Source organism: Vipera ursinii (genome assembly GCF_947247035.1).
Source record: "Vipera ursinii genome assembly, chromosome: 2".
Classification (NCBI taxonomy): Eukaryota; Metazoa; Chordata; class Lepidosauria; order Squamata; family Viperidae; genus Vipera; species Vipera ursinii.
The window spans coordinates 186,092,600-186,113,238 of record NC_139513.1 but is presented as its reverse complement, the minus strand read 5'-3'; the positions used below and the strand labels follow the sequence as shown (position 1 = coordinate 186,113,238).

The 20,639-nt window shown below is 38.3% G+C and overlaps 1 protein-coding gene across 2 annotated transcripts in view; it reads right to left on the bottom strand.

The window, feature by feature from the left end:
- POSTN (periostin) overlaps nt 1–20,639 on the bottom strand; it is a 100,371-nt gene that overhangs the window by 34,623 nt on the left and 45,109 nt on the right. For both annotated transcript variants that reach the window (XM_083354461.1, XM_083354462.1), the window contains exons 10-14: nt 9,940–10,088; nt 8,723–8,859; nt 5,290–5,420; nt 3,308–3,438; nt 2,503–2,605 (exon numbers count right to left, since the gene is read on the bottom strand). In XM_083354461.1, coding sequence (XP_083210587.1) covers nt 2,503–2,605; nt 3,308–3,438; nt 5,290–5,420; nt 8,723–8,859; nt 9,940–10,088 — 651 coding nt within the window. The remainder of the gene's footprint in view (nt 1–2,502; nt 2,606–3,307; nt 3,439–5,289; nt 5,421–8,722; nt 8,860–9,939; nt 10,089–20,639) is intronic.

Here is a 20,639-nt window from a genome sequence, read left to right as displayed (position 1 = left end):
TATTCACCAAAGCACCAGAGGGCAGGACAAGAACCAATGGTTGGAAACTGGTCAAAGAGAGAAGCAACCTGGAATTAAGGAGAAACTTCCTGACAGTGAGGATAATTAACCAATGGAACAGCTTGCCTCCAAAAATTATGGGCACTCTATCACTAGAGATTTTCAAGAAACGGCTAGACAGTCACTTGTCTGAGATGATATAGGTTCTCCTGACTGAGCAGGGGCCTGTACTAGAAGACCTCCAACTCTATTCTATTCTAAATTCTAAACCCCTGCATCTCACGTGGGGCCCCACACATCCTACAACACTGGTATGTGCTGGCATATGAAGAAATGCTCAACTTAGCCAGAGACTGACACTGGGCTGGCTGCAGTTGACACAAGTCCTCCCCCTCTGGACGAAAGGAGACCAAAATATTGGTGAGGGGTGAGTCTAGCCCCAAGTAACAATCCATAGCAAATTTCAAGTGCAGGAAGGAGGGGCATCGAGCTGCAGAATGCCACTCCATCAAACTCAGCCCCTAAACTGTGGTGACTTTAGGAAGAAAGGTGGAAAAACTGGCTCCAAAGTCCCACGACACAGTGCTGAAGGGGGTGGAGGTCATTAAGTTCACCTCTCCTAACTATGAGGGGTTGGAAACTTTGAGAGTGAGTCTGATTCTGATGATGATGCCCTGGTAAGTCAACATGTAATCCCTGTGACCATCCCTGTGGAACTAGTAGGCCCTCAATGGGAACCCAGGGGAGAATGCTGGCTCTAATGGACTCGGGCTGCACTAGGTGTGTGCTTAGCCCTGAGGTGATAGAGAAATTGGGACTCAGGTTTAAGCAGCTGAAGGTGCCAATAACATTCTGCCAACTGGATGGGATAGTAGTAGATAAAATGGCTCATTTTATAATGGAGCTGGTGGAAATGAGAATGGGAAAGCACAGAGAGACTCTGAATTTCATAGTTGCATGGGGGTTGGAGAGACCCCTCTTGCTCTTGAATTGTTATGGATGAAAAACTAGATAAACTGGAGGAGAGGGCTCTTGAAAGTCTGGCAAAAAAATGGCCAGAAAAGGGTAGGAGGTTGCAATGCCCAGAGACAAGAAAGCTAAGGAAAAATGGGAATTGGGAGCAGCAGTGCAGGAATGCCCAAACAGCGAGCCCAAGATCCCCAAGGAGTACTAGGCTCTACAGGATGTATTTAGCAAGAGTGGCTCCAATGTGCTCCTACCACATTGCCCCATTGACTGCAGGAACAAGATGCTTCATGGGGCTAAGCTCCCCAAACACAAACTTTATTTGATGACTCTGTGAGAGTTAGACCACAGCTTTTCAACCAGTGGTACAGGTACCACCTGTGGGTACATTGGTACCTGGCAGGTGGTACGCGACCATCCTAGAAAAGTGGTAACGGGGGAGGGGAATGAACTGAATTGGAGGCAGCACCACACAAGCCTGAGTGACAGATGGCTGGAGCTGCAGGGCTGTTGGGGCTCAGCGGAAGTGCCAGGATCAGCGCCAGGATCCAGGTGGAGCTCAGCGCTAATCCTGGTGCTTCTGCTGAGCCCAGAAGAAGATCAGCTGGAATGTTGCAGCATCTCCAGGGTTTTGTAATTTACATTCAGATGCTTGGCAACTGATTCATATTTATGATGGTCACAGTGTCCCAGGGTCATGTGAAGTGACCAAAACCTGCTGCAATCACCCAGCAGAGGGGGGGAAATAAAAACCAAATACCCCCCCACCCCACCCCACTGCCAATCTTCAACAGAAATGCTCACAACAATGAAAACCTCGGACAGGAGGAAGAGCACTACCGGGCAGGCAGGCAGGTCTCTTGCTGGGCTGTGGCTTGGGGAGCACTTTTTTCAGTACCATTGTAACTTCGAACAGTCACTAAGCAAACTGTTGTAAGTTGAGGACTACCTGTTGTGAATCACTTTTATCCTTTTTTTTGGTCATCAAGTTTTTGACACCTCGCTAGGCAACTGGTGGTACTCAGATGTTGCCATATCCTAAAAGTGGTACAATGGGTGAAAAGGTTGAAAAGCCCTGAGTTAGACGAGCTTCACACTTTTATAGACAAAAATTTAAAACTTGGATTTATTCAACTGGCAAGACCACAAGTGTTATTCTGGAAGAAAAAAGATGGAACTCTTCATAAGTTGATTATAGAGGGTTTAATGCTGTGTTTGTGAGAAAGTTTATCCATTGCCCCTGATGAAAGACATGCTTGTGCATTTAGCCAAAGGCAAAATCTTCACTAAATTAGACTTGCAAGAGCCATACCATCGAATCAAGGAGGGAGATGAGTGGAAAACTGGATTTAATTGCCCTTTGGGGGTGCTTTCAATTCCCAGTACTCCCCTTTGGGTTGCAGGGGACCCTCACTGTTTAGCAATTGCACACAAATACTATATTCACATTTCTATGATAATGTGAACCTGTGGGAAAAATCAGTATACACCATACCAGTATATCTCATGAATACATTGTAATAATCCTTTAATTACCTGCAGGATACAGCAGCTTGTCTATGACATGAATCACACCATTAGTTGCCATGAGGTCAGATTCTGTTGATTTCACTTCATTTATCAGAAGAGTGTCATTTATCTAAGCAATAATCAACAAAAATTAAAACAAGAAAATTATTCACAATTAGTGAAAGTAATATTTTTATCTCCAATATTGGAGAAATTCGTAGATTTAGGTAAATTTAAAGAAGCTGGTAGAATTTTAATCGACAGTAATTGTCAGAATCCATTTATATCACATTCATAAATGTATGTTTAAAATATTGTGCGTCCCTGGATTCTGCCATTCTTTGTGGGGGGGAGAGGTGAAGATGTTTATTCAGCCTGGCTGGAGGCTGCATACCAAAACCAGGGAAACCCCTTTGATCTTAGAACAACAAAGGAGGGGAAGGAAGGGAGAAGAGATCTGGTTTGTATCCCCATCTGAAACTGAAAGGAAAAAGGCAATTAGCAATAAAGCACGAGAAGATTTCTCTTTCCCACGAAAGGGTTTGACACCTAAGTTTAATTGATGTGAGTCTGACCAGATGGGGTTGAGGGGGGGTTGAAACGGGAATCCTTTATATAGTATCAAAATGTAACACAATGCCAGATCCTGTCTTGTATTTCCACAACCAAACACATCCTAGTAAAATCTCCTTTTGGGACAAACCTGGCTCCAAGAGTTCTTATTTCCTAGTTTTTGCAAGGGTGTTCCCCACTGTCAGTTTGGATATGTAATGGTCAGTGAATTAACTATAAACAACTATAAGGGTCTTTAAAAAAAACTATAGCTACTTACCATTTTCAAATATAGTTTGCCACCTTGGATAGTTTTAAAAATGCTAGTCACACCGGGTTCAATTCCATTTGCAATGAAAACTCCTTGTATCAAATGATAAAGCAAAATATTCCTAAGAGCATTTTGGTCTCCTGGCAAAAAAAAAAAGAGATGGTTATCCTAGTTCAAACAAAATTAAGCAAATTTGCAACTTCTATGCAAATAAATCCTTTATTGAAATCTAACATATAAATCATAAGTGAGAACAAGCCAAAAATAACTCACGTAACAGAAAGAACAAGGATAGTAATATTACAGGATGACACAAGAATGAAAATGCTTATTCAAGTAGGGTAGGTTAAGTGTGTGTGTGTGTGTGTCTTTGTGTTTGTGTGTGTGTGTGTGTGTGTGTATGTGAAAGAGAAGGTTAGGAAGGAAATCATAAAGTGGTGATTTATGTATTTTTAGTCCTATCCCCAGCCTATACAGAAATCCAAACTAAATCAACCATTTTTAGCTAGAAGCTAAAAATATATTCAGTGATGGTGAGGCTATCAATATCTCTCTCTCCTCCATCTTCCTGTCTCCCTCTTCCTACCTACCCGCTCCCATTTTGAAAGATTTATTCTTGAGACATCTTCTGAAATTTCAATACATAGTTATTTTATGACTTATTATAGAATTTTCCAGGTACCAATGAATGTCTGACTGGTGTGTCTTTATTCTCCCCTTTTTGAAAATACATTTTATAAAGATTTAACCAAACCATGAGCAAATTCCTTCAGTATCCTAAAATACAATTCATTTGATCCTGGAAATTTAAATTTAATCATAATAAATAGGCATTTTCTGACAATAACTCTTGTCCTTCAATCCTGCCATTTATTCTATTCTACATAGAATAAACCAAAAGAGATAGGTACTGTTAGCATTGTTGTTGTTGTTTTTTGACTGAATAGATACTTTCCTTCTTCCTTTTATTTTCAACATATCTATACAAGATTTGTTTTGTTCTAATTGTTAGCATTTTGATACCATCTCTAAAGTATCTGTGCCATTCTTCTTTGGTGACCTGTCTTAATTTCTATCTCTTATATGTATTCTTCAGATCTTTACCAAGCTATTTGGGCAGCTAATTTCATTTCTTTTGTTAACTTCTTCTTTGGGAAATTATTTATGATTGCTATTACTATTACCTTTTTTAAGAATATAAATCTATACAGTATTGAACATCTTCTGCCATGGATTCATATAATAATTGCTCTGTTCTCAAAATATCCCATTCTCTTTGAAGGTTAATAGACATAAATGTTAGTTTCAGATTCTTTTAAAATCAAGAATTCCAGACTGTTATGGTCACCTTTCAACATTGACTATTGGTCAGAATCAAATCAACGAGAACACTGTCAGTAAGACATAAGGAATTGCCTGGTAACTTAATGAGGAAGAGGCAGAATATATTGTCAAAGCAATAACCATATGCCTAAGGTATCAAAAACAAAATATAAACAAATATGAATTCTATATTATAAAATAGTGTTGACTTGTTTTTACATTTCCATTGCCTCTGGACAAGATGGGTGGCACACAAATCAGATGATAGATAGATAGATAGATAGATAGATAGATAGATAGATAGATAGATAGATAGATAGATAGATAGATAGATATAGATAATACCTGCCATGGAGTCACACTTTGTTTTATTTTGGGGGAAAGCTTTTGGTTCACCTACAGGAGGGGAATGGCTTTTTTTTTAAAAAAATCAAAGTTTAATATACATATTATAGGATTTATTTTATCAAAAAGAAGGAGAAAAGAAATAATTGCATTATTGGAAGTTAAATTTTGCTGCTGAATTTTGGCAGTATAATATTAGGATAATATCATTTTAAAAAACTGAAATAACTAAGAGAAATCACATTACAATTATCATAGTACAAAAGAAGAAATGAAACAATTCATTCCCAGGGAATGCCCTTGTTTATCTTTTTATGACTTACTTATCAGAATCTCTTTCTCCTGTTCAGTCAAGCCTTTGAAAGCATCATTTGTTGGAACAAAGAAAGTCCAATCACCAGGCTGGGACAGAACCTCTTCTAAGCCTGCAGCTTCCACAAGACTGAGGAAAAGTCTGGGGATGAAAACAATACCAAATATAATATATATATCACTATTGCCATTTGACAGAACATTAAAATGAAATTGTATATAGAAAGTAGAATGTGCACTACTCCCAATATCAAAGTCATTTTTATTTTGCATTCAATTTCAACCACTTAATTCTGCTTGTTATGAAGTGCCCAAATAGCAATGATAGCGGGACACAGCTGTAAATTCAAGGACTAGTCACAAAGGTGATTTTTTCTCCAATGGTCATAACTTCAAACTATCAATAAACAGGCAGTTGATAAGTGACAACTACCCATATTCCAAAGTCTTGGAAGACCTCCAAGGACCCTTCCAACTCTGTTATTCTGTTATTCTTGGAACAGGTCTAGTACAGTCTTGTATTTGGGTGCTTTTGCAGCCTTCAGTTGAGTTATCTGTATAGAATTCCTATAGAAAAACTCTAGACGGATGAATAGTGTAGAGGGAAGGGATAAACGTGGATCTGAACTCATTGAATTGGATTACTGTGGTTAGACACCAACTGTCTTTCAATTAAAAAAAGGGAGGGAGAAAATAATCCCTAAAAGGAATGGATTATTCTAAGGATAATGGAAGGCAGCTATGCTCACCACTATACCACCAATACATTTATCAATTATCAGAAAACTAAAATCATGGCATTTGCCAAAATACCCAAGAGCCATTCTTGGAACATAGATGACCACAAAATTGGGCACATCTCCTTATTCAACTACCTGAGGGTAATCCATCCTTCTGCTGATAGTAGGAAATCCATAACTGTGCTGCATCATAAATGTTGCAGAAAATGTGCTACTTGCTTATTTGCCATTCTTAAATTCTCTAAAACAAGAGGTAGTCACTTATTCAAAGCCAAGCCAATAACATGTTCTTCATGGTTTTTCAACTAAGCTCCTTCTCCAATCATTACTATTAGAGCCTGTACAATCCAAATTTCTAAGATCAGCCCTTTATGTCCTAAAATGTGTTTCTAATGCTAACTGCAATTAGAAACAGGCCTCATGAAAGTAGAAGCTAGTGCGTAGATGATCATAGTCAGCCATTTGTTTGTTAATTCCCCTTGGTCTTGTCTGATTAGCTATGAGTGATCCACATGGAAAAAGATAGTGGCAACTATAACAGAATAACAGAAGAACTTTGGAGGTCTTCTAGTCCAAATCCCTGCTCAAGAAGGAGAACCATTTCAAACAAATGGCTGTCCAGTCTCTTCTTAAAAGTCTCTAGTGATGGACACCCACAAATTCTGAAGGCAAGCCATTCCACTGGTTAATTATTTTCACTATCAGGAAATTCCCATCCTTGGGCTTCTCTCCAGGTCTTCTTATCAGCCTAGTATATGATTATTCCAAAGTGTTCATTAAATAACATGTAGCAGCCACAGATTGCCAAATTGGACGTACACAGGATCCCAACATTTATTGTCAGTGAATCACTTAGATAGTCTGCCTTCCCTATTGCATAACTAACCTTGAAATACCTAAACACAGGAGGGCCTTTGCTCTGGCATAAAGTTATGAACTCCCGCCCTCCCTCAGCTGTCTTTGAAGACTGATACATGAAGATTCTTTACTTGGAGAGGTAATGCCCCTATAATCTGAATACACATAAACAACAGAGCACGTGCTTCTTGGTCCCTGTATTACAGAAAAATTTCTATTAGCCTCATCTCACCATAACTTCATAAATATCCAAGGTGCACAGGACAATTTTACATCTCTATATTTTTAAATATCAACCTTGCTAAAACATACATTGTTGCCAGGTTCTGCATAGCAATGCTTAAAATTGTTCATCTCTGCCATAAATTAATTTGTAATTTGATATAGACTTAGACTAAATACTAACTTTGGTCTATGACCATAATAAAGATTTGATTTGATTTGACTAAGGTGAATGTCCCCTCCAAGAACTAAACTTTGTTTTTCTGTCATCTTCTGGAGCAGGGCTTTTCAACCAATGGTACGGGTACCACCTGTGGTACATTGGCACCTGGCAGCTGGTACGCGACCATCCTAGAAAAGTGGTAGTGGGGGAGGGGAATGAGCTGAACCGGTGGCAGCACTGCACAAGCCTGAGCGAGAGATGGCTGGAGCTGCAGAGCTGTGAGGGTTGAGTGAAAGCGCCAGGATCAGTGCTTCTTCAGGGCTATCAGGACTCAGTGGAAGCGCCAGGATCAGCACCAGGCTCCAGCTGGAGCTCAGCACTGATCCTGGCACTTCTGAGCCCAGAAGAAGCACCGATCAGCTGGAATGTTGCAGCATCTCCAGGGTTTTGTGATTTACATTCAGATGCTTGGCAACTGATTCATATTTATGACAGTCACAGTGTCCCAGGGTCATGTGAAGTGACCAAAACCTGCTGCAACCACCCAGCAGAGAGGGGGAAATAAAAACGAAACACCACCCCACCCCGGCTGCCAATCCTCACAACAATGAAAACCTAGGATAGGAGGAAGAGCGCCACCGGGCGGGCAGGCAGGTGTCTTGCTCGGCTATGGCTTGGGGAGCACTTTTTTCAGTGCCATTGTAACTTTGAACCCTCACTAAGCGAACTGTTGTAAGTCAAGGACTACCTGTACTTCATTACTTTTTTCCTTTTTTTTTTAGTCATCAAGTTTTTGACACTTTGCTAGGTGACTGGTGGTACTCAGATGTTGCCATATCCTAAAAGTGGTACAATGGGTGAAAAGGTTGAAAAGCCCTGTTCTGGAGCATCTCTAAATTGTGCTGGTCTATTCCTAAACCAGTCCAGAATAATGTATTTCTGGAACAATATAGAACAGAACAGAACAAAACAGAATGCATAAATTGGCTAGAAATAAAAGGTGCCTTAAAAATTCTGTCTGAATCAATCAATCAATCAATCAATCAATCAGAATAGAGCTGGAAGGGACCTTAGAGGTCTTCTGGTCCAGCCCCCTGCACAAGCAGGAGACCCTACCATTTCAGACAAATGACTGTCTAGTCTCTTCTTAAAAAGTTCCAGTGATGGAGCCCTCACGATTTCTGAAGGCAAGTTGTTCCACTAGTTAATTGTCCTCACCGTTAGGAAATTTCTCCTTAATTCCAGGTTGCTTTTCTCTTTGACCAATGTCCAGTCATTGTTTCTTGTCCTGCCTTATGGTGCTTTGGAGAATAATTTAACCCTCTCTTCTTTGTGGCTGCCCCTCAAATGTTTGTATTCATGTAGTAATATCTACTGACATTTCTAATATTAAATATGAAAAGCATTATTGTATAGCTTCATATTTTTGGTACCTTCTAATAGTTTAAATTCTTACTACACCTGAATCGTTTGTCAGATCGCAATACTTCATGCAGAGTTCTTTCTGCTGGTTTGATTATTTGACTAAAAATATGGATAAATCCATTTCTTCCCTCTTTGCTTCCTCGAATTATGCATGAATTTTCAAAACACACAGCCTAGCAATATAAAAGACAAACAGCATATGAGCTAAATCTCACTGGAAAATATATAAAAACATTTTGTATGGGAAAGTTTCATGTAGTATAAAATATTATCCATTTAGTTCTTGTGCAAGCAGTCTGCTAAAATAAATATAACATTTTCTTTGATGGCTGAATAAAAGTCACCGTGAAAATAACATCATGGCGATTTTAGTAACTTTTTCTGAACAGGTCAAAAATGATCATTCAGGGCCAAGCATAAGAACATTAATGTGTAAACAATTATAAGATGTATCTAAATAACTCCACAGAAACTAAATCTTTAGAATCTTACTAAGGCTATTGAATCTAGAATCATAAATTTTCTTTAATATTTCAAGGGTGAACTTGAAATCCTAGTACATGAGGGTAGACTGCTTTCAATCTTTCAAATGAAGCTTATTTCCAAGAAATACTGCACTGTACTAAACTGTTTATGCATTTATTATATTACTAATATACTTTTGTTCCATTATTTCAGGAATCTCTTCTCTGGAAAAAATTACGTTTAGAAACAAAACAAGCACATTTTGTTCCTGAGTGTCTTAGGACCAGATTCTGCTCATCTTTAAATCAGTGTTAATCCAAATAGCCAATTAAAGCAAGGACATAAATTGAGCAGAACATTATTCAGTTTAGATACTGGATTTAGCTGATAAAATTCTGTATTCAGTAAATGCACCAATATTCTACTTTCATTTCCAAAGCTGTAAAATTGCTCCTATAATACATATCAGGAAATATATTTCAAACAAAAAAAATGATCTACTACAGCATTTACACCTATACCTACATAGAATGGTTAAATGTAAGTTTGCTGTAAAGTAGATCAGATTGAAATTTGGTTACCCAGTCAGTTCCATTATTTTACAGTGCTATCCTAGCTGTGTTTACTACTCATATTTTCCCTGTGGGTTCAAATAAGTTAATTTCAGCTCTGTGTTTAGCCTTAACCTTTTTAATGGGCTCTATGGCATAACCTTTGACTGAAGCGTGACTACAGAGTTAAAATTTTAGTATCTTTTACTATATTTTTTTAAAAAATATGTTACTTACTGTTCGATATATAAATACTCTTAGTTTCTTTCCTCCTAGTGTTTCCAAGAATTGCCCATTGTAGAGATCATTCAAGCCAACTTTCACTTTCAGAATGTGATTCTGCAGAATCAGTTTAAGTATTCTCTGATCCATATTTAAAGTATCATCTAAGAATTTTAAAAAACATAAAATTACATTAACTTTCTTTTGTGGAATTTAACATATGCAAGGCATGATATTAATTTTAAATGCAATGAAAATGCTATCTACACATAGTCATAATTTGGGGATCAGTTTTTCACATCAATTTTTAACATGCCATCATTTTATCTTAATTGCATGTACAAGATCACCAAATGTCTTCATAACATCACAGAAAAGGTCATTCACAGCATTGAAACAAATCCCCTGCTCATTGCAGGATTCTAAATTAATCATTCATGACAGATGGCCATCTAGTCTATGTTGAAACACCCAGTGCATAGGAAAGATTGTCTAACATTTAGATCATCAGACTTACACAGAGGTTTTTAAATGCTCACAGGACATTTTACAACCCAATCGCCTTCATCTACCAAAATCTAAAGCCTCCCTCCTTTACCATCCCTTTCTTCTTCCCTCCCTCCCACAAGTTTTGATCACTCTGAGAAAAAAAAAACATTTTAAATTCAAACTAATGTTTCAAGTGTTCTAAAAACTGCTTTTTTCTAAAAAAAAAGGTGCTGGAACTCAGAGGTGCTGTCACTGGGAGCGATGCCGGTGTCTTGCTATGGCATCGCCGCCCATCCTTTGCACCCCTGCCCCTGTGGCTCGAAGCCACATGCCACAGGGATTCCCCTCCCCATAGCTGCCGTGGGGATTCCCCTCCCCGCAGTTGCCATGCCATGGCCCGTGCTGAGCCCCCACTCAGAGCTGCTCCGAACCCCGACCCAGAGCTGTGTTCCTTGGGGCAGTGATCTCCGGCACCAAGCAGCCTCTTTCCAACCACATCCAGAAAAATTTGTAACAAACATTGGAATTCTCAAGGCCATGTTTGGTATTTCCCAGCAATCTGTTACTTGAAGGAAAAAGCAATCCCTGCTGTGTTACTGATCCCAGAGAAGCATTTGCATGTATGCAGGTATCCTTAGGGTGCCATAGTTATGGATGAGAAATATTGGTTGCAAAGTTGGCATTTCTGGATGTAATACAGATATTTTGGACTTATTTTTGTTTCTTTGCATGTTTGATATTTTTAAAAAGGCATATGCTACTGACTACACTTATGCACATATGTAACATCTTTTGAAAGATTGTGACTAAACAAAATTTTAATGTACAGATAATACCACCAGAAATTATTTTAGCCTTTTTAATAAATGTTGTTATTGATGTTAAGCTCACCATGGAAAACATCATATATTGTTATCTATATACTAGGTTAATTATTTAAAGACTGAAGTGCAACATAACTAGATTCTAAATATATTTTTCAAAACACACAACAGTCCAAATAGTTAAAGTAAAGTCCAAATTAAGAATATTTCATTCTTAAGACTTGTTTAATTTAAAGTGGTTTAGTTGTAATAGATGGTTATAGATTCAAAATAGTTTTCAAGAGTGTACAAAAGATACTATTTTTTCTAGCATCAGCTAAATTAGACATATTACATTGAGAAAAATGTTTCTCATTTCTTTCCTGTTACCTTTATTGATTTCATTGCAGAGATGTTAACATAGGAAATAGATTATTTTGTTATCTAATTTTACCTTCCAAAAGACAGAAGCAGATGAAAAATGTGAGGTTCTTTCCTGTTAACTTTTTTGAATTAGCTGTTTTAGATTCTAAAAGTTTAGTTCCTAAAGAAGTAACCTTGTAAATAATTTTAATGTCCTCCTCTAGTGCAGGGTAGGCAAACTTGGCTCTTTTATGTCTCAAGGACTTCAACTCCCAGAATTCCTGAGCCAGCATGACTCAGCTTGGAAACTTCTCTCTTTCCCCTCAACGTGGCTGGCTCAGGATTTCTGGGAGTTGAAGTCCAAGAGTCATAAAAAAGAGCCAAGATTGCCTACCAATAGAGGGAGTTGCGGTTTTTGTTTGGGTTTTTTTGCGAGAAAAAAATGGTGCTGAAACGCCGTTCTGAGCGTTCTATGATAAAAAAAGCCCTGTCTAAAACAAAACATACATACTAGCTCTCCATAATCACAATTACACTGTCTGGCTCATTTTACTTTTATCTTTTTGCTTTGTAAAATTCACCAATTATTACTGTCCATGGAAGTAAACAATCAACAATCTCACAACGATCCAATCTGTTAGTCTACTCTAAACCATCCTGGCTGATGATTCCATCATTGTGCTATTTCCACTTGCAAAGTCACTCTTAGAGATGTCTAATTTTTTAGACATCTAAAAAGTCTGAAACCTTGATTTTACTTTGTTTTCCCAATTTAACCAACAGAGCAATAGGGAGTGATTGTGCTTATTTAATATAGTTATTTAAGTTTAATACAGTTATTTAAGCATATAATGGATTGTTATTTGTTACCTTCTCTTGCAGAGGCTCAGTACTGTTGTCATTTACCAGTTGCAACTGGACTGCTTGCCATTACTGCTGGAGCTTCACTCAGGCAATCCCTCTCACATGTTTTATTTTAGCAGTTTTTTCATAGACACTAGTTGAACTAATACATTATAAGCAGGGCTTTTTTGTCATAGAACGCTCAGAACAGAGTTCCGGCACCTTTTTTGGGTGAAACCTTGTAGGGGAGGCAAGGCGGGTTGTATGACATGTGTGAGTTCCGGCACCTTTTTCTTTTACAAAAAAAGCATTGATTATAAGAATTGGCAAATGAGGCAGGAGGAGGAGGAGGAGGAGGAGGAGGAGGAGGAGGAGGAGGAGGAGGAGGAGGAGGAGGTGGAGGAAGAAGAAGGAGAAGGAGAAGGAGAAGGAGAAGGAGAAGGAGAAGGAGAAGGAGAAGAAACCATATTCTGTTTTCCAAGTCTCTTCTAAAGATCAAAGTACATGTCGGGGAAATTAATTATTCAGTTAGGTGATGTTGTGTTCTCTAGTACTCATAGCACTGTTGTGCTAGTTGCCACATGCTTGTTAATAACACATTTTAATTTTAAAACATTTGCTATCTTCTACCCTGGTTTTTTAAAACATAGCTATAGAAGGGACCTCAGAGGTCTTCTAGTCCAACCCCCTGCCCAAGGCTTGGAACCTTGCTTGGAAAATATTGACAAGCATCTAATATTCATTCTGCTAGTCAAGGGTTGGGGGTGGAGAATACCATGCTACCTCTTCTGTGGCAGTACTACAGCTAGCTGGCATTACAGTTTTGAGGCATTCCTCAATGCTGGTAGTATGTTCCTCCCCAGCACAAACAGAAAAAGTGATAAAAAAATTTGCTAAGTCAGTTGGGCAACTGATAGCAACCAGGGGTTGAGAATAAAGGTCAGGAAAAGCAATGGTCGTCCTTTCATTCATCTTGTATGGTGGGGCTAATTTGAGGCTAAGATGACACTTGATGCTAGAAGGATCAGCACTTCTTGTGGTGCAAAGCCAGGAATAAGTTGTTTTACATTTTGGTACTGGACCTGGGTTGCATAACAAATAAGTTGAGTGTGTCTATTATGTATATGTTAGAGAGTCTGCCAATTTTGTCCTACTTTTTCATGAAGGCATAGTCGGCAGAGTCTCTAACATACACATAATAGGCACACATACCTTCATGAGAAAGTAGGATCAAAGATACAAAAAGGCAGACAGGTATCAGCCCACATTTTCCAGCACCAATTGTATTGTTCAAAAAGTGCATATGATCACATAGGTTATGCTTGTTGTTGTCCCAGAATATTATTACATAATAATGTATAAATATGCAATTATTTATATGTATGGATATGGATATTGGATATTGTTTGTGGTTTGTGTGTTTATTCTTATTCTTAATAAATTGTTTTTAATCCTAATATGTAAGATATCTAAAGTTGTTTCCATGATTGAAACCCCAGATAAGATGATTAAATAAAATAAATAATAAAATAAATCCTTTCTTACCAAATCCTGGACAAAGGTCATCCAGAGTCTATTTACCTCCAATAAAGAAAACTCTATCACTTCCCAGCAGCTCATTGATGAGCTTTTAAACTTAGGATTCACTTAACAACCATGATGATTCACTTAATGACCATGGTAAAAATGGTTGTAAAATCAGGCCCAGTCATATGACGACTCACTTAAGTACCATATCATCTAGCAACTGACATTCTGATCCCAATTGTAGTCATACGTCAAGGACTACATGTATGCTAATTGCAGTCTTAGAAGAAACTAGATGAATTATGTAGTGTATGCCTTTAAAGCATACACGGAAATGTCAGCACAGCAGGGGGCTGGGCAGCTCCAGGCTATAACCTCTTTGGCGGGAAAGCCTGAATAGAGCGAGTCGTTGACAGCCCCAGGGCATGGTCAGCTCTGGCGGGAAGCCAGGGTTTAAATCCATTGGCCACCTGCACTGGTGGGAAGCCCAGGTTTAAATCTATTGGTCACCATTCACCTGGGCAGGTATAAAGAGACGCCAGGTAACCCCTTTGTCCCAGCTTCATTTCTGACTCAATAAAGAAATACTACCCAGCTCAAGTGTCCGTCTCTCCGTTCAACCACGCAACATTGCAAATTATCTTGATCTTGACAGAATAGTTCTACTCCAGTGAGGCCAAGATTTTATAGTGATCTGTTGGTTGTCTCAGAATTGTTCTTAATATATAGGAGAGTTATTCTTTTCATAGGTTATGATGCTTACTGTCAGGTCCACCATTTGTATTCTGGGGTCCTTCCATTGTGCTGAGGGGGGAGGGGGATGGCATGCTTGGGATTTCTCACTTCTGCTGTTCAGTTGGGAATTAAGGAGGGGGACTGTCTTCGGAGATGGGATGGGCTCCTTCCCAGCCAGTTTTCATCACATTCCAAGGCCATGACACCCTGAGTGTGAACTGTTATCTGCCTAGCATCTCAGAGTTCTCAAAACATTTTCTTGGCATTGCATTGGCTGCCAGTGGACTCGTCTGGGGGGTTGGGATTGGGAAACTGAAAGAATTGCTTTATGCTTTGCGTGGGACCTTCAGGTTCTGCCTGATTTTACTGTATCCAGTTTCTCTCAGTAAAGTTCTTTTGATTCAGCTCGATGGATTCAAGTGTCTTACTTTCCTGAGGGGGATAACTGGGGCAGGTCTGACATTAGGCGCAATCTGCAGTACTGATCAACTGGAGAGATTTACCACTCTATCATGGACACTGTGCACATGATGTCAGCTCAATGCTGTGTCCAGGAGGAAGCAGAATGCTGGGAGGAAGCCAAATCCAGGGCTCCCCCTTGACTAGACCTCTCTGAATGGATGGAGGAGGTTGGGGGCCTGGATGATTTGTTGAGACCCAGATGGTCTATAGGCATTGGGAAGAAGGAAGACTGGGAAGGAACAGCCAAGGGAGTGACCCTCACCCATGGCAGCCATGGAGCCTAGTAATGGGAGCATCAACTGGAGCTGGAAGAACTTGAGGATCACAAGGAGGCAAACAGAGAACCTGATCATGCTGACCTGATGATGAAGCAAGCCATGAAATTCATGATGAATACCTTCCAAACCCTCAACGTATCCAAGTCCCTTGCCAAGGCCGCGATCAGAGCTATAGTGGTGCAGTGGTTAGAGTGCAGTACTGCAAGCTACTTCTGCAGGCTACTTCTGCTGGCTGCTGGCTGCTGACTGCCAGCAGTTTGGCAATTTGATTTTCAATGGCTCAAGGTTGACTCAGGCTTCCATCCTTCCAAGGTCAGTAAAATGAGGACCCAGATTGTTGGGGGCAATATGCTGACTCTGTACAGCACTTAGGGAGGGCTGTAAAGCACTGTGAAGGGGTATATAAATCTAAGTGCTATTGCTATTGCCAGTGAGGCCCAACAGACCCAAGTGGAGGAAGACAATGGGAGAGTATCACTGACAGCCACCACACCAGATGCCACAGCAAGCCCAGCCTCCACTACCACAGCTGCAGGAGCAGCACCAAGGGGGGCAGCCAGAACTGCCACACCAGCTGGAGCTGCCCCAGCCAGGGGGAAGATTTGGAAGACCCTACCCCTCAAGTTAAAGCTCAATGGGGACTCCCAGCAACTGGGATTCATCTTGGCCCATGTCCTGAACTACATGCAGGAGTATGGCCCTGAAATACCTACTGAAGGCGCTAAGGTGAGGCGAGTCACTCTGGTGCTGGAAGGAACCACCACATGTTGGATGGTCCTGAATTGAGGAACTTCAACCGCTTCATGGCAGTGCTTTGCTAATGATTCAAACACCCCCTAGTAGATTGAAAAGTAAGAGACCACTTAGAGACCATCTGCCAGGATTGCAGAGGGGTGGCAGAGTACATCAAAGAATTCCGTGATCTGGCGTGCCAGTTCACCAACTGGCTGAAAGATATCTTCATCAGCTGCTTCAAGAATGGTTGAACGATGACATTTACAACACCTACATTTCAAGCACACAAACTCCACACACACACCCTTCATGGCTGATACATTTTGGCTGAAGAAGCAGAGATAGAACAGGCACAAATAGGTACTACCCAGGGCAGGGGTGGAAAAAATTGCCTCTGGAGAAGAGAAAGCCAGCAAAGCTGCAGAACCCAGAGCCACGCTCAACTGCTTGCTTCAATGTGGGTTTATTTGTAGTTAAAGTTCTATTTTTTTAATTCTTCTTTTCATAACTGACATTGTTGTCTCTTTTCTTTATTTTTAATTTTTTTATTTTTTTTTGCCAAGTATGTTATCGCTATTCCTCAAAAATATGTTTTGGCTGTATCCCATACATTTTGTAATGTATCTTCTTTTTTATTTTCTTTGAAGAAAAATTCCATTTCTTTTGTTGCTAAGTCTATAAACTCTTTCTCTTTTAATATAGATTGATTCAAAGTCCATCTTAATCTTTTCTGCATTCCTTTCCACACCATTTTTAAGGAGTTATGATCTACCAAAGTACCTAATACTGTTTCAGTTTCCTGCATATTAACCCTTAATTCAGACGTCACCTAAATCATATCAGTTCTGACTATTAGCATAAAATGTGCATTGTGATTTTCCTGGGTTCGTTTCTCTCCAGATATCTTGTATACCAATTTCCTCTATCATATTGAAAAAAGACTTAGGTAATCTTTTTCTTCCTTGTTTTACTGCTTCCCTGATTTACTGCTTTTATAGTCTAATGTCCCATCTACTGTTGCATTGAAATCCCCAATTAAGCATATATTTTGATGTTACATTTCTATTTTTCTGTGAAGGTTTTGATAAAATTCTTCTTGTTTATTATTTGGTGCATATATTGCTATCAAAAGTATCTGTTTTTTATTTAAAAATATTTCTACCATTAATATTCTTCCTTCTGCATCTGCATAAATCATTTTGGAATCTATTGTCTCTTTGACATATATATTTACTCCTCTTTTTTTGGTTGAGCTGATGTATAATAAAGTTTTCCAAGTTTGGGATTTTCCAAAAATTTATGATGTTGTTTTTATGTGTGTCTCTTGCAAACAAATTATATCAATGTTTAATTTCTCTAGTTGTTTGAAAATACTTTTTCTTTTTGATGGGGAATTCAATCCATTTATATTCACTGAAAAAAATCCATTTTCCTTCTCCATTTTGGTTTACTTATATTTAGGTCTTGTTGATCTCATAATCCTCTGCTCTCTTACTGTTCCCTCATCTTCTTGATTCATCTTCTCTTTTTCCTTTTCCACCTGTGTAATTGTTTCCTCTATTGTTTGTTCTGTCTGTTTCTGGCTTTTTTCATCCTCTTATTGATATTGTAGTCTTTCTCCCAGAAATGCTCTATATCTTTCATCAAAATCCTCTGCCTTCCACACTGAATCCAATCAATATCTTTTATTATTCCAATTGATTAGAATCCCTTCTGGCATCAGCCATCTAAAATTTACTCCTTTTGCAATCAGCTTTGTAGTCAAGAAATGATATTGTCTTTGAGTATCCCTTAATCTCTTGGGAATCTGTTTCAGCACTACTATTTCTTCATCTTTATATTGTAATGGATCATCTCTAACTCTTCTTAATATCTCATCCCTCATTGTTTTCTTCATAAATCTTACATGAACCTCTCTGGGCAATTTGTGTTTCCTTGAGTAACTTGAATTTATTCTAAATATTTCATCCACTTCTTACATTAAATTGTTAAACCAAATAAAGCTTGATTTGGAAAAATGGAAGAATCTTCAACTGTTAATGTTAGGAAGAATTGCTATGGTGAAAATGAATATATTACCAAAAATATTATTTTTATTTCAAATGATACCTATAAAACTGGAGAAAAAATTCTTTGAAGATTTAACCTCTCTAATTCCAAAATTTATCTGGCAAGGAAAGAAAGCTAGAATTAAATTGAAAATGTTATGAGAAACCAAGGGAAATGGAGGCTCTGGCTTGCCAGATTGGGTTTTATATTATCAAGCATCAATGTTAACTCTTAAAAATAAAAGATTGCTGTATCTGGAGGGACATGACCTGCAACTTGGCTGGCATGCTTTTCTATGGTATGGGAAAAATAAAATACATAAATATTTTCAAAACCACTACACTAGAAATGCATTATTATTAACTTGGGGAAAATAAAATGTAAAATTTATTTGAAAATTCCAGGATGGCTTTCAACAATGGAAACATTTATGCATCCAAATCTAGTCAGTTTCAATAAAATATGGGCAATAAAATATGGATTTTACAAAGAACAGACTATGTTTGATCAGGCATTATTAACTTCTGATGAAAAGTTAATTAAAGTTAATTTAAAAATGTACAATTTCTTAATAAATTTCAAAATGGAAGATGAACAAGTAAAAGAGACAATGATAGTATGGCCAAAGAATTTTGGATATAATATAGACTTAGAAAAGTGGCAAGGTTTTGGGAAAGAAACTATAAATTGACAATGTGAGCTTCATACAAAGACTTATATAAAATGTTCTATAGATGGCATTTGCCACCAACAAGATTAGCAAAAATGTTTAAAAACATGCCAGAGAAATGTTGGAAATGTAAACACAAACTAGGTACTTATTATCATATGTAGTGGACATGTGATAAAGCAAGGAGATATTGGACAATAATCCACACTTGGTTGGAAAAAAATGTTAGAGAAACACATAGACTATAAACCTGAAATTTTTTTTACTAGGTATAATGCCAGAAAAACTTGATAAGCAAAGTACATATTTGATCCTACATGTGATAACAGTGGCAAGAAATATATATGAAAAATATTGGAAGAATGAAGAAATACCACTAGAAGAAGAAATAATCACAAAAATATTAGACTGTGTGGAAATGGACAGGCTTACTTTAAGGTTGAAAGAAAAAGAAGAAACAGAATATTTTCAAACTTGGGACCTATTTTATCAATGGTTAGAGAAAAGATTTAGGGATTAGGAATATAATTTGTATTAGTGAATAAGATACTCAGACAACATATTTTTGTTGAATAATTATTATTGAACTCTGTTAAAAAATAATAAATGTTTTTTTAAAAAAAGAAGAAGAAGAAGTGGAACTCCTACGTAAATTAGAGCAGGGGGTTGCTAAAAATCTGATGAGCCTACCTAGCGTGTGACCCAGCAGGCTGCAAGGCACAGGCCGCAGCACAACAATAGGGAAGAGACTTTGTCTCTATCCCTAAAGAATACTGGGCCTTGAGGGAGGTGTTCAGTGAAAAAGGATCAGATGAGCTTCCCCTCACTGACGACAGATTGTGCTGTAGAGATTTTACCAGGGGCTAAACTACCTAAGCCAAAACTCTACTGGATGACCCCAAGAGAACTAGAGGAATTGTGTTCTTTCATTGATAAGAACATTGCCTGTGGATTTATCCAGCCAGTCCGACTCCAGATGGCTGCTCCTGTTTTGTTTCGGGAGAAAAAAGATGGATCACTTCGCCTGTGTGTGTTAAATGGGGTGTGCTTAGAAAACATTGCCCCTTGCCCCTAATGAAGGACATGCTAGGCAACTTGGAGAAGGGCAAGATTTTTACTAAGTTGGACCAACAGGAGGATCAAAGAGGGGGGACAAAGTTCTTTTGATTCAACTCGATGGATTCAAGTATTTTACTTTCCAGAGGGGGATAATTGGGGCAGGTCTGAAACTTACATTGTGATGGGTACTATAGTTAAATGGAGTTGCATGGATACCTACTGAGTTGAAAGGCTTATTTGGGGTAATCTGTTTCTTTTTTCTTTTCTCTTTTTAGCATTATGGCTTACTGCAGTGTGTTTTTGTTTGCAGAGTAATGTTCTTACCCAGCTCTTTTTGTAAACAATTTGATTATTACTTTGGTAATGAAACACTTGTTTAGAGTGAGCTATTTTTCAATACACTTCCTCTAAACTATGTTAAGCAAACCCAAACACCTAATAACCAAAAAAGAAAAACAGGAGTCATCTTTAACATTCAAGGTAAAGACTATAACAACCATTATGTAGGACATGTAAGTGTCCATGAAATTGATTGGCAATCAGAAGACATTGTGAAAATACCTTAATCTCTCAAAAACTACAATTTCAATTGGAAAATGTTGACATTTTAGATCAAGCCAAATCAAAGACAAGCAGTCCAGTGTACATCATTACTTAGATAAGCACAAAACAGCACTAAGTAATCAGGAAAGAGCTGGGTTT